We start from the raw sequence: 14,986 nt of genomic DNA, 5'->3' as shown, positions 1-14,986 counted from the left end.
GATGTTCGGTGCTTCTTTTTGAGGTCTTTTTGCAAGTATTTATAACAAAAATTGTTTTCTTTGTCCTGGTGTGTACTCATCTGACTCTTTTCCACTGTCTTAATGATCACCTCAGTTTTGTTTTTCTTTCACCACATCAGGCCTTTGTTCTTGCCTTAAAGTTTTCTTAGGGAGTTAATAGGATTATTTGAAATGGCTTCTGCAGCGCTGGCCAGGCCTTGACTTCACTATGCTGATGGATGAAGAGAAAAGTTCCCCCTAGAGTACACGAGCTTTAAATGGACAATGTACATTTTCTCTAAGTTTTAGAGTAGGATTTGGGTATAGGGAGTGATTCAGAGGAAGAAGTGAACCCTGTTTTTTCAATTATCAATTTAATAAAAAGAGAATTCCCGCCCATTTTTGAAAAGGTAGAGATGTGAAATTAAAAAAATAAGTAGTATGTGGGCTAGAACCATGAGCAGAATCTTTGCCAGTGAAGTTTTTGTTAATTTGTTTCTAGAACTTAGAGTTTTTTAAATAGTGACAAGAATGTGCCATACTAACAATGACTGGAAGATGTTGTCAGTTCACTGTAAAGCAAAAATCTGGAGTTTCTGTCAGTCATAGTTTTCAGTAATGTTCTTAAGGTTTTGGGGAAAGGAAAAAAAATGTACAAGTTCAGTTGAGCAACAGCGCAAGGTAAGATGCAGAATGATGACGTTTTGCTCTCCACACTGGCTGCCGTGGTGCTGAAAGATATGCTGTCCTAATTCCCGAGTCCATGCTAGACAGTCAGCATGAAGTGTTCTTCTCTCGGATCTTCTCTGAAGGAATTATTGGTGTTTCTTGAAATCACTGCCCTAAATCTCTAAGTCAGAACTACCCCACCAGTTATCTGGTCTTTTTTTGTTTGTTTGTTAGACCAACAGCTTTACTGAAAGATGAGGAGAGCAGATCCCCTCTCCCGCTGCGGTCCTGATGGCATCGGTCTCGGACTTGGGGCATCTGGGCATCCAACAGCCCGAGAGTATCTGATCTTTTAAAGGAAGTGAAGGGATATTGTCTCCTTGGCACTGTCTCCTGACATCACACATGGATGCTTGGGCCCAGTGCCAGTCCTCTGGCCCCCACAGCACCCAGGTAGCCTGCTGGGTAGTATCACATCCTACATTATGTAGGAGTGCCCTGCTTATATGGAAATGATCTATTGAGGGAGGCTGTCTAACTATCGTCATGGTGAAGCAGCAGACATGCTTTTAAATTCCAGCTCTACCATTTAACAGTTTTGTGATCTTGGGCTTAGAAATGCTGTTTAATTTGTCTAAGTCTCAGTAACAGGGTAATGTTCATACTACTGCTTCATAGCACTATTGTGATAATTAAATAAGATCCATTTAAAACAATTCTATCACTCATAAATATTACGTAATCATGCAGTGAATATGAACTATTTTTTATCGTTTCACTAATCAGTAAGAAAGGATTGGGACTCTGTGTGTCTTCACTTCAGTACCCCAAGCATCTAGCACAGTGTCTATCCCATTGCTTGTAATAATTTTTTTGTTACCTGAACTGTGCAACAGAAATAGAGATGCTGACGCTTGAATATTTAAACCAGCAGAAGAGGAAGCCTCTGGTCATTCAAATTCATTAAAATCAATTTATTTTAATTTAACAGTTGAAGATCTACTGTGTATAAAGCATCTTATTAAATTATAATTCACTGTGAAATCTTATTTTGTAAAAGTTGAATAGATGAGAATGAAGATGATTATGTAAAAGATGTAATGGAGTGCGTGTGTATTTAAAGAAGCCAGCACTTAAAAAATTCATTATTCTGAAAAAGTGGTTGAAAAGTTCTCTTTGTAAAAGGCATCATGTAGATAATTTAAATTAGTTTTAAAGATTATTTTAGAATAACTGTAAATTACTCTGAATTCACTGTGAAAAAACCCATATTTTATAGTAATTAAAAATGTAATCATGACTTAGTATTTCTGACTTATTGAACTATGATAATTGGCATAACAGTGATAGAGCATTCCAGACAACCTGTTGTGGTCTATTACTTTGACGTGGTTTCTGTGGCCCTATCATTTTGTTGAAGAGTATTCATCATTTACCTTTTGACAAAATAAGTTTCATACTGGTCCGTGTACAGTAGACAGATCCTGTTTGGTTCTGGCCCATGCCATCATTCTAAGCTTGCTTTTACAGTATGGTTAAAAGAGCAATAGCCTACACACAGAGGGGCTTTTTGTTCCATCTTCAGCCGTGTGGACTGCATATGCCAGAGCCTTGAAAAAATAGAATTGGAGTTTGTGCAGGACTGCTAGCTTTTGCTAATTTCTGAGTAACAATGCTTTGATCTGTGAGTCTGGGGGAGAAAAAGGGAAACATTTTAGACACAGTTACAGCCCTTTAAAAAGCCACATGAAAAAGTTCTTTGTTGCTTTAGCATCTATGCAGATGGATAACTTCCTTGTTTTATATAGTTCAAGTGCTGAGCATTTTTGCACAGGAACTTTAAAAAATATTATTGCATGGTATGTTTATTGCAAGATATTGGTACATTAAAATTAATAGAGGAAGAAAACAAACCAGCTCATTAGCTAGTAGATGAATCGTCTCTTCCAAAGTTAATTACTGAGCAAAGATTTTCTGTTTTAAGAATAGAAGAAATATCTGAAAGCTTTTTCATACAGAAAAATAGTTATATTTCAGCCTCATTATAATTAAAAATGCCATTCCATTGAGCTTGGGGTTTTGCCAGCGGAGAGCCTTCTGGCCGAGGGCGCACTCTCCTGAGGCTATCACAGCACTGCTTGTGCAGCCTGTGACCTTGCTGGGCATTCGGTGTCTCAGCCTCGCCAGCAGGCTGTGCTGTGTCAGCTAAAGCAAGAGTTGCCTAGTTCTCTTTATAATCCTGCACCCTACTTTATGTTCTCCTCTTTACATTGAGAAGAGAGAAGGAAAAGACTAAGATGTATGGAGCACCACATGTTGTGCAAGAGATCAAGCTTGGCATTGTATACATTGTTGAATCTTCATGACAAGCCTGTGAGACAGTATTATGATCTCCATTTCACAGAGGAGGTAACAGGCTCAGAGCATCTAATTTTCCCAGCGTCGTGAAACACTTGGAAAGTGGAGAGCCAGAATCCAGACTCAGTTCTGACTCCAAAGCCCACTACATCATGGAATTTCAGTACTACTTTTTCTTACTCTTTATGAGATTGTGTTATTTGGAAAATGTAAGTGTCTGTGTTAAATACTCCTATCCGTGTGGTATTATACTGGCTAATGTGTAATAGATTTAAACACAGCTTATTCTTGTTTTTTTCCGGCTTCAGTGTAAAATAGTTCATTCCTTTACGGGCATAGATAAAAAATTGCATCCCCCAGCCAAAGTGGTCAGGAGGTACAAAAATAATTCTCTGGAATATTGAAAACCTAGGATAAGATCTAAACCAAATAGCATTTTTAAATCTTCGATCCTTCATTTCTTCCTGTAAAACTAGGATAGAAGACTAAACTACATAGGAAGTAGCAAGTGTCAGCTTTTACTTACCTTTGTATTATAATCTTTGTATGTAGCCTCATTTAATTTGCACGAGCTCTTCTGTGTGTGTTTCAGGAGAGAGGTGCTTCCTCTATCACATCCCATTTTGTGTCCTTGGCTTGAGGGGATGAATCACTGTCTGTAGAGGCTATTGCCTCCACCTCTTTTCTGTGCAATTGAAGTATAGAAAAATCTTAGTACCTTTTGCTGCACGCCAAAGAGAATTTTCTTTTAACTGGCCTTCTACTGTAGGCCACACTTACAAATATGTCACTTACTAATAATAATGAGAATACTAATAACTGCTATATATTGGAAAAGGCTATGTGCCAAGAAATCTGCTTGATAGTTTACAAACTTAGTAATTATTTTCACCTTTATACAGATGAGGAAACTGAGGATGCACATTTAGTAAAGAGGAGAATGGGGATTCAGACCCAGGTTGTCTGACTCCAAGACTGTGTTCTTGCTCCATTAATTAGTATCCTACATTCCTTACTACTGGATAAACTCAAGTAAAGAATCTTTCCTTGAGACCCCCTAGGGGCTCTGAAAGGCAAATTTGAGACCAAAGCTTATTTGTATTTTATCAATATAGTTTCATTTTTTAAAAAATTCCAGGGTTTTCTATAAGCCTTTAAAGTCTGTGGATTTCTGTTTGTGGTGAAAGGATTTGTATGCATATCAGAGAAGTAGTGAAGAAATCCAGAATAGGAATTCTTAGTGTAACTTTGAGACCTTTTCATTGCAAGTGGATTCTGGTATTGTTATTTATATTTTTTCCACCTATGTTTTAAAAGTTTATAGTCTTTTATACCAGTAGATATGTTTATACATGTTTACTAAAGTAGCAGTATACATTATTTTGGTAATTATATATTCTTGTGCTTAAAAAGCTATATCATATAGTGATTTAAATTTCATGGATTACTTTCACATTCAGTTATCATAACAACCTGGCAAGGTTGAGGGACTAGGTACTATTATGCCATTTAACATATGTGCAAACTAAGGCTCTGCTCACATGGCTAATAAGTGAAAGAACAGACGCATAAGATATGAATGGACAATTCACCAAAAAATATGTAAAAATGGCCCTCAGACATACTAAAAACTGTTCACACACATATTAGAGAAATGCAAATTAAAACAATGCTGACATATCATTTCTCACCTATCAGAATGACAAAAATTTTAAAGGAAAGAACATGTTTTAAAAGTGGGTGAGACTGTGGGAAAGCCAATGCTTTCATACATTGCTGGAGGGGATGCAAATTGGTATAACCCTTTTGGATGGAAATACCAAAGAATCTACACATGTACTTACCTTTTAACCCAACAAGTCCACTCCTAGGAGTCTATGCTGAAGGTGCACCTCCAACAATATAGAAGTACATGCAATGTGGGTTAATATACATAGATATGTTTTGTAGCTCTGTCCACTAAGAGATCCTGGAAGCAATGGCATCCTCATAGTAATGAGCACACATAGCGCTCAGATCTTGGTTTCTAAACACCATACCCCAACAAAAGGAATTAAGGCACCTTGGAGAAGTAGTTGATTTCAGGGCAAAAAGTAGGGAAAATACAAGCTGAGCCTGGAACATTTTGTGGTGCCAGAAAGCAAGAAGTGCTCAAAAAAGGATGAAAATGTATTGAAAGAATAAAAGAGCCAACCATAACCTGTTCCTAATTGCCAAAATTGGAACATTTTGACCAACATGATAAATGATAATGGTATTGGTTTGTTACTCCTTACAATAAAATAAATATCCATGAATCCATACAGATATAAAAGTCAAATAGAGGGGAAGAAAGGGATGGCTGTTCCTTACAGAAGAATTCCATTTTATAAATGTAGACAGAAAGACGGTAATAGAAAATCACCATTAGATAAATACCATGTAATAGTTATTGCAAACAAGATCCATTGATGGATGCTAAAATTAATAGGCAAAATTTTCAGGACAAACAGGATATTCACATAGTCTAGGGGCTGTAGTAATCTGAAGGCTAGACCTGGGGCTGGGAGGAGCTGCTTCCAAGATGGCTCACGCACATGGCTGTTGTCTGGAGGCCTCTTTCCTCTCCGCAAGCTGCTGGAGGGACCTCATGACAGGGAACTTGTCTTCCTCCGGAATGAGTGATCCAAGGGAGAGAGCAAAGAGGAAGTCACAATGCCTTTTGTGACTTACTCTCTGAAATTTAACATTGTTTCTGCCTGTTCTGTTTGTTAGATATTTTAAAACCACCACACTGGGAAAGGGCATCTGTAGCCAGTAACCAAGTAATCCTTTTTTTTCTCCCTAAGAGTTACCACTTCTCGTTTTGTTGCCTGTTCCCAGTGCTCCTAGTTTTGGTTCCTCTTTTTGTAATTTGTGCCAGTGCTAGTCCTGGGCAGCATTATTGGAATAGGACAAGCAGTGGAAAGGAGGAGGTAATGTTAACCCTTCCCTACCCTCTCCTCTGAGGAGTCCTTCCTTCCTTCAATCTTATATTACTCCTCCCACTTTCTGTAACAGATTGTCCAGAACATATCTGTGAGCCCGTAAGACTTTATACAAGCATCTCGAATAGCAATAATCGTATAGTATTAGTTATTTTTCGTGTCTGTCTTCATATATATTATATTGTATTCACATCTGTATCCCCAAGGCCTACCACAGTGCCTAAAAGGTCCTTAATGGGTAAATGGGGTTTCTTTTGAAAGGTCAATACACTTAAGAACCTCCTATTTTAGCGTTCTAGGCCTTCATCTTTCCTAAACTGATGAAAGACAAGGGGGAAGAGATCTTCATCCAATTGCCCGTTTCCTATTTTCACAAGCAGAACTCTAGAAAACTTTTCAAAGATTACATTCTTGCTTCAGGGAGCCGAAGGTTAGCAAGGCTGCTGAGGACTCTGTGGCAATGAAGACAAATAGCCTTACCCAGTGAGTGCTGGGAGGGGAAAGGAAAGCTCTTCAAACATTCTTGGAAACACAAAAGGCAGAAAGGGATGATCTCGACATTTATGACTCTCTCTGCTGCCTGTGTTGGCCAGAGATCACCTTCAGTATTTTGTGCCTTGTCTCCTCACTGAATCTTCCTCCAGTCTTTGCCCCCAATTGCCCAGCTACTTCTAGAAAATGTCTGGATTCTGCCTCTTTCTGGCATATTTGTTTCTATTGCAGACCCTTCTTTTTGGGCCCCCTTTCTCACCTCTTCCCATTCCTGGTACGTACCCATTCTAGTCCCCACTCACTGCCCTGCTGGTCTCTTCCGCCTCACCTTCACACCTCACTAGGGGCCTGGGATTGGGGTTCCCTTTGCTTCTTCCTCCCTCTGCAGCCACGAGCAGTTTTATCCATTCCCACTTCCACCTGGCTCCTGAGACCCCGGTCCTCCTTCACGCCTCCTCTCGTCTTTCTGCCCAGGGGAGGCAAAACACGGTAAATCTTGATACAGGGGCAGAACTAGGCTTATTTAGGTTAACCTGCCAACTTAGTTTGTATAACATTTTTTTCCTGTGGAGAAAAATGAAACTAGATGAATGACCTACAACAAAGTTTATTCTTAAAATATAAAAAGTCATAGAATTTTTATTTGGGGAGGAAATTTAATAATATTCTATTCCCAGTTATCTTGTTTTATAGTTTAAGAAATCATGGTCCGGGTGAGTTAAGCAGTTTTTCTACAGTCATGTTTTCTAATGCAGAATCTAATATTGCAGCTGACCTAATTTCACATTCAGAGTGAAATCTGCAACAATTTTTCTTCCAGAATAGAAATTTTGAATTACTCAAGTATTATGTATTAAATTTTACATTTCACGTTATATTGGTACGTATTTATAAGAATTATAGTACTTTTCTTTCTAATCCAGATTTAGGTCGATCTCGCGAACTACAATATGTGTACGTGGATAACAACATCCACCTGAAAGGCTTGCCCTCCTATCTGTACAATAAAGTCGTCGGGTGCAATGGGTAAGGCTGATTTCATATTTGTTACTCTAGCTCAACTCTTTTGCTAGCTTTGTTTCTGTTTCATTAGTTGGTCCTGATATAACTTAGAAATAAATGAACTGCCTTGATAATCCTGTTCAATTTTGTCTTTGGCTTTAAGATGCTAAACCAAATACCCTCAGAAGCTAAGAATATTGGGCAAGCAATTTAAAGTGTTGCACTTCAAGTTCAGTTAGTAAGCTGTGAGTTCAGTCATTGAGTTGTTTATTATTTTCCAGTCAAAAGAAAAATGAATCCATGCATACCATTATAAACCAGTAGTATCAGTCAAAGCCACTGGAGGAATTAGCATTAGTTTAGAAGTTTTTCTTTCTCTGTACTCCACTACAGTGACAATTTTTACCACGGTAACAGCCTTGGTGTCTAGAACTTTTCCATCTGGAAATATTTAGAACTCAGCATTTGAAATAGTCTTTCAATACAAATCATGATTCTAGCAACCAAAAAGATGTTTCAGTTAATGGGAAATGATAGGCTTTTAATTTCATAGCAGCAGTAACCTTTCCTTCTCAGTCAGGCTTTTAGAAAAACAGCTTCAGCTTCTTCTTCTACAGCAGTGGGGCAGAACCACTTTCAAGTGGTTCCCAGAGTGGTATGGGATTAGTGTAAGACAGCTCAGCTACCAGAACCTGCTTTTGACTGGCCTCATTTTCCTCATTTAAGTAGCCAAAGGATATGTCGAGGGCTGGGAAAATCCCTTTTCTTCCCTTCTTGTGTTCTTATGGCTGGACTAATAATGAAATTGGCACCAGGCTACACTATAGGAGAAAAACCCAGTTTAATACATTCATATTGGAGACCATGAAGAATGATGCTCGGAGAGTGAACAAAACAGGCACTATGTATATCTTTTATGGAAGGAAATATAACTTTGTGAAAAATTGACAAGACAAAGAAACTGAGGTTTGGGGTTTGTACTTAGTGAGGAATCTAATCAGAGTTTAGGCTGAAGGTAGTAAGTTAGCAGGGTTTGTTTCTGCAGGCTTCTCGGCCCTGCATCCCTGGCTCTGGGGATCAGGACGCAGGGAGAGCGCCTTTCACAGGGGAGATGTATCTCCTGCTTTCAGGGGAACAGAGACAGGAAGCTCAGAAAGCCCTTTTTGCTTCTTAAGTAACTTTAATTCAAAATAATCAGTATGTGTTAGTGGTATATTTTGAGGTGGCCTGCCCTGGGCCCCAACAGATATTTGGCCCACCGGTGAGGCTACTTAGCCAGCATGTTTGACTCTCTCCTGTAATTTCTAACACCCTGTATCACCTGATTCATACTGTATGTGGTTCTGGCAAGAAAAGAGATGACAGTGAGCTTGTACTTAGAGGACAACCATTCCTCTGTTAGCATGTCTCCAGGGGATGGGCACTGAGCAGTGATTGCTCTAGAGAGAGCAGTCCTAGGAGTAGTAGCCTTCCCTTAGGAAAAATTATATAATTGTTATCTTGGAAGAGCCCTGGACGAGTTCACTGCCTATATAGGCTGATGAAATACAAGCCCAGAGATGTATTCCAGAACCTTCTATGAAGCAGAGATAATAGAATGTGTCGTGTTTTTAGCTCAGTGATTTTTTTCTACAACTGATTGTGACAGCTGTGATAGTACTCAGTCATTAATCCTAATGAGTTCTAAAGGATCTATAACGTAGCCTAATTATTCTAAGTGGGGAGTAAGATGCCCTCAATCACTGAGATACATGGAATGATGCAAGCAAGCTCCCAGCCTGAAGGCAGTTTTTCCTGCACCAAAGCCTTCAGAGGCTGCACTGAAATGTGATTTAAGTCTCTACTACAATAAGGAGCAGCTTTCACTTAAGATAAAAAGCCTTCTACTTTGGTGTTTAGATATGGATGTTATTGACTGCCAGAAAGTTCCATTTGTGCTGAGTAGAGAGAGAGTTGTTAATCCTTGACTTGGTATCTGATAGCAGAGGTAGTGAATTTTATGAGAGCTCCAAATCTTTGAGAAAATAAATAGGCCAAAATATTAGCTAGTAGTCTACATTTTTTATCATCTTTAATATCTTATTTTAGTAGTAGTATTAAGAAAATATATAAAATTATAATTAAAAGGATAGTATCAATCAATCAGTTTTCTAAGATTAGTAGTTTTTGGAGTATAGGCAGTCCCACTTACAAATGGATTGTTGGTGCAACTCAGAATGCATTTCTCTTAAAAGCAATTCTTGTGGTTCTGTGCCTAGCCAGCTCATTAAAAAGTCATTTAATCCATTTTGCACCCCCAAAATTATACACTGTTTCATGGCAAAATGTGTTCAGAATTCTAATTGATGGTGACTATTGAAGCCTTAGCAACAGAATTAAGGAACCTTTTTCTTTTATCCCGTTTATGTGTTGAATATGTACAGAGGGACTCCCCAATTCCAAGTCAAAGTGGGGGTGCTTTGGGAAAGGGATGGGTAAGGAGTAGAACAAGCTTATGAGGTAAATCTAATATAAAGAGCAAAAGGGTACTTGAGACCTAGAAAAAGCACCTCTTGATTCTGGATAAGGATCTTGGTTCACTTGTTCATTCAACAAGTATTTGTTGAGTAACTACTCTGTTTGGTCACTATGCTAGACAATGACCGTATGGTGATGAGTGAAACAATTCAGTACCTCACCTCGTGGACCTTATAATCTAGCCAGGGATCTAAGCGAACAATAAGTAATTGAACAAACTTAATGCTGATTCTCTTTAAGGAGGTGATATTTAAGCTGAGAACCTAGGATCAGCACACTTGGTTTTCCACTGCTATCACATGTTGCTTCTAGCCCGGATGTAGGCCCTGAACATAAGAACACAGTAGCTTCTGCTGTACTGTACTGTCTCTGCAGCAGTTACGTTACCTTTTTGGAGTAAGTGTCTAAGAGAAATAAAGCAACAACAGAGCAAAATGAACACAGCTTTAGGGACGTGTGGCACAGTATAAAAAAGTCTGATATGTGTATAATTCGCATCTCAGAAGGAGAATAGAGAATGGAGTTTAAAACATATAAACAGATATAAAAATAGCAAATAACAAATGTTGCACAAGTTCAAGAAATCTCAAAAGTCTCACCAAATTATCTTTCATATTCGTGGAAATGTGAATAAAGTTAGCGCCTCCTTTTTATATGTTCATTTATTTGTCAAATAATTATCGAGCATTAACTAGCAAGTCAGCACTATGCTACGAATTGTGGAAAAAACATAATTTAGATGTTTATCTTAATATATAAAAATAACTGTAACACAAAAAATAAATACCCACAAAGAGATAGAGTGATGGAAATTTAGAGCATGGGACTATCTTTTATGGCTTAGCCTTGAAGTCATACACTGTCATTTCTGTTGTAACCTGGTGATTACACAGACCTACCCTCTTCATTGTATGAGGAGACCCCGTATGGGAATGAATAGTAGGAGGGGAGGATCCTGGGAGCCATCTTGGAGGCTGGCTAGCACAGCTTCCTTGCGTCCACTGCTCTTTGCTAGCCTCATGGAAAAGTATGATTTTTATTTTGTCTGGGTTTTTCTTATTGTTACTACAGGAGTAAATGCCTTCAGTTCTACATTTTACCCAGAAGGAGAAGTCCCTCTCATGTTAGAGTTTTGGGGAGTGGTAATTGACACATTTGCTTTTTCAGGAGAATTTACTGGCAAAAGTGATCCTACACCAGAGTTATTTTTCCAGTTGTCTGATTATATGAGAAAAAGGACACCGAGCCACTGGTTTGCTTTTCCTAATGTAAATATGGCTGGATTTGGGTACAAATTGGTTAAGTGACTTAATTGGTTTGTTAATATAACCACTCAAGGTAACAAAATTGTTTATATGAGAAATGCATTCTGAGTTCTGAGTTAAACCAGTAGACTAAGACGTATCCTCTAGATCAAAGGCCATTTGTATGTGGGGGCTGCCTACACACCCCAAACAAGCGACATTAGATACTTGAATCACACTTCCATGGGGCAGGCAGGCACAAAGCAGTCTATCTACAGATAAAAAAACTGAAGTTTGATTTGAGCTGTCATCCAAGAGACACTTTGCAGTTTGATTCCATCAAAGTAATAAATTGCTTATTAAAACAAAAATGTTAACACTCCTTTTAAGTTTTAGAGAAATATGACAAAATCCAGAGTCTCCACAATGTAACTTTTATAATGTCCAGGATACAACTCAAAATTACATAACATAAGAAGAAGAAAAAATATATGACTTATTCTCAAGGGAAAAGATAATCAGCAGAGACCAACCTGAGATGACCCAAAATGTTGGAATTGACAGACAAAGATTTTAAAGCAACTGTTCCCAATGAAGTAAAGAAAAATAAGTTTGCAATGAATGAAAGTATCAGAAAAATAGAAACCATCAAAAAGAAATGAATGGAACCAGGCCTGGTGGCTTAGCTGTTAAAGTTCGGCATGCTCCACTTAGTGGCCCAGGTTCAGTTCTCAGGTGTGGAACTACACCACTCGCCTGTCAGGAGCCATGCTGTGGTGGCTGCTCACGTGGAAGAACTAGAAGGACTTACAACTAGAATATACAGCTATGTGCTGGGGCTTTGAAGAGAAGAAATAGAGGAAGATTGACAGTAGATGTTAGCTCAGGGCTAATCTTTCCTAGCAAAAAAAAAAAAAAAATTGCAAACCCGTCAATGCTCCTGGTATCCCTTACCCTGCTCTAAAAAAAAAAAAAGAAACATGGAAATTCCCGAGGTGAAAAATGCAATATCTGAAAAAGAAAAGTACTTGATGGGCTTAACAACAGAATGAGTATAACAGAGGACAAGTCAGTTAACTTGGAGCTAGATCAATAGAAATGATTCAGTCTGAAGAACGCAGGAAAAAGATTGAAAACAAAAATGAACACAGCATCAGGGGCCTGCCAGACAATATAAACAAACCTGACATCTGTATAATTGGCATCCCAGAAGGAGAAGAGGGAGAGAATGGGCCACAACAACAAAAATGTTGAAGAAATAGTGTGCAGAAATTTCCCAAATATGTTGAAAGGCATACATTTATATTTTCAAGAAGCTCAGTGAATCGTATGCAGTATAAATTACAAAGAAAACCATGCCTAGGCAAAGCTGCTGAAAACTGAAGATGAACAGAAAATCTTAAAAGCAACCAGAGAAAAATGACAAATTACATACAAAGAATAATTCAAAAGACTGTTACTTCTCATCAGAAATTTTGAAGGCCAAAAAACAGTGAAACAACATTTTTTTAAGTGCTAAAAACAATCAACCTGGCAACCAGCAGAAACATACCTTTCGAGCATGAAAGCAAAATAAATGCATTTTCAGATGGATAAAAATTAAGCCTTAAAGAGCCTCTACCAAAATGACAGACTTAGTATCCAGACCAAGTCCTATTCTATCTTGGTGGCATGGTTTCTTTCCTTCTCCATGTCCACTTCTCCCCTTTCCTTTTTCTGTTATTTGAAGCTGAAGAAAAACCTGTTTTTCTTTTTTTTGTTACTAAAAAGGGGGATAAATCTGGTAGCAGTTCTCACAATAATGAGCATGTGGATGACATAGTGAACTTTCTAAAGGACAAAAGATAGTTTTGTGGGTGCTTTTGGTAAGGAAATTCAAACTAATTCTTTACTTTTAACTCCTTGTTAGGTAGAATGGTAAGTGTGAAAATGCATATTAATTAATTTGCTAAATCACATGTTTTGGAGCATAGTCTCAGTGGCAAAATCATGTCACTATTCATTTAGCTTGTTTAGGGTTAAATGTTTAATGGCAGATCTGAAAACATTGAGTTGAAAGGAAATTGTGTAATAATTGTTATAAGTTATCTATATAATAACTAAGCCAAAGTTAACATTTGTAACAGATTTCAACTTATTTTAATAATTCTCTTAAGGGTTCAAATGTGCAACCTTTTTTGTAACCACCTCGACATTTAATCTAAAATAATAAAAACTATTGAGTTAGAAAGCAAAGATACCAAGGCTTAATAATTGCCATTTAATAATTATTTCATTTCATAGTGAACTGAAGCATATCATGGGGCTGCCATCCTCCTTCCTGAAAACTGTCTAGCCAGTGGGAACTGTTTGTTTTACCACATGTGCCCTGTGTTTTTACAGAACTGGGGAATATCATGCTAATCTCAGTTTGTAACAGTAGATTCCTTCACAGCAACATCTAGACTGGTGTCTGACCAAGTATCTGGGTACCATAGTCTAACCACGTTGATATAAAAATTTAATTATCAGGGCCAGCCTGGTGTCATAGTGGTTGAGTTCACACACTCTCCTGTAGCCACCCGGGTTTCATGGGTTCAGGTCCCAGGCGTGGACCTACACACCACTTGTGAAGCTAGGCTCTGGTGGCATCCTACATATAAAATAGAGGAAGATGGGCACAGATGTTAGCTCAGGGACAGTCTTCCTCAAGCAAAAAGAGAAAGATTGGCAACAGATGTTAGCTCAGGGCCAACCTTCCTCACTGAAAAAAAAATTATCACACCATGTATTGTAGTATATTATCAAAAGAATCACTTATTATAATAATAAAAAGAAAGCTCAGCTGTGAACATTGCCTAACCTTACTATGTGCCAGGCAATGTGCTCATTGGTTTATCTGCATATTGCACATAATCGTCCCAGCAACCCTTGTGATATTATCCCCATTTTAGAAGTGAAGAACCTGAAGCTTAGAGAGAGAAGGTAAATTGTCCCAGGTCACAAAGCTAGGCGGTGGTAGAGTTATCATCTGCTTCATTGTCCATACTCTTAACCTCTGGACTACGTACACGGCCTCTCTCTTCTCTCGGGTCTGTTTCAGCCCCTTTACTAGCTCCCTCAGAGCAGAGATGAAAAATAACTTTCTGGCTCCTGCGTTATTTCATGTAGTAGGGGTGGGTATTTAGTCTCTGATGAGGTCAAGGGAGGTTGGCAATGACCAGCAGAAAGGTCCCTAACTCAGTGAATTCCTCCCTTGCAGCCTGCATTCCACATAGCTGCAGCTCTTCTCCAGAGAAGGCATTTAATAGATGTATTGTAAAATGAATTAATTAGCTCTTTATATCTAGTGGTGAAGAGTAGGAACTTCTGCTAAAAGAAATGTCAAAGAGAACTTAGACCTTGCATAAAATGAGGATCCACTTACTTGTTAATGTGAGCCTTTTCGGTGGTTTCAGTCAGACACCTGGCTTTTTAATTATGGGAGACGAGGAAAGCATTAGGAAAAATCTGGCCTTCAGTTTTCTACACCTTTATGTGTTACTTTGTATTGTCAAATTCTTTGGGCAGTGTCCAGTAGAGCTCATCCACAACTGAGTTAAGTAGCAGCAGCTGTTAAAGCAGTAACAGTATGAAGTAAATATTCACAAATGACTTGCTTGCTTTTTACCTTACATTTCCATTGTTTCATGATTTTGCTCAGGGTTCTCATACTACAGTGTGGCTATAAAGTTTGGAAACAAATAATATTATTTGACC

General features: G+C 38.3%; 1 protein-coding gene across 4 annotated transcripts in view; it reads left to right on the top strand.

Moving 5' to 3' along the window:
* The window catches only part of LRRC28 (leucine rich repeat containing 28), a 160,447-nt gene that overhangs the window by 118,087 nt on the left and 27,374 nt on the right, over window positions 1-14,986 (top strand). For all 4 annotated transcript variants that reach the window (XM_046653480.1, XM_046653482.1, XM_046653479.1 and 1 more), the window contains one exon: window positions 7,409-7,511. In XM_046653480.1, the coding sequence (XP_046509436.1) occupies window positions 7,409-7,511 (103 nt within the window). The remainder of the gene's footprint in view (window positions 1-7,408; window positions 7,512-14,986) is intronic.

Source organism: Equus quagga, chromosome 2 (assembly GCF_021613505.1).
Source record: "Equus quagga isolate Etosha38 chromosome 2, UCLA_HA_Equagga_1.0, whole genome shotgun sequence".
In the NCBI taxonomy this organism is placed as follows: Eukaryota; Metazoa; Chordata; class Mammalia; order Perissodactyla; family Equidae; genus Equus; species Equus quagga.
Note: the sequence above shows the minus strand (reverse complement) of the source record. Positions and strands in the feature narration are given on the sequence as shown.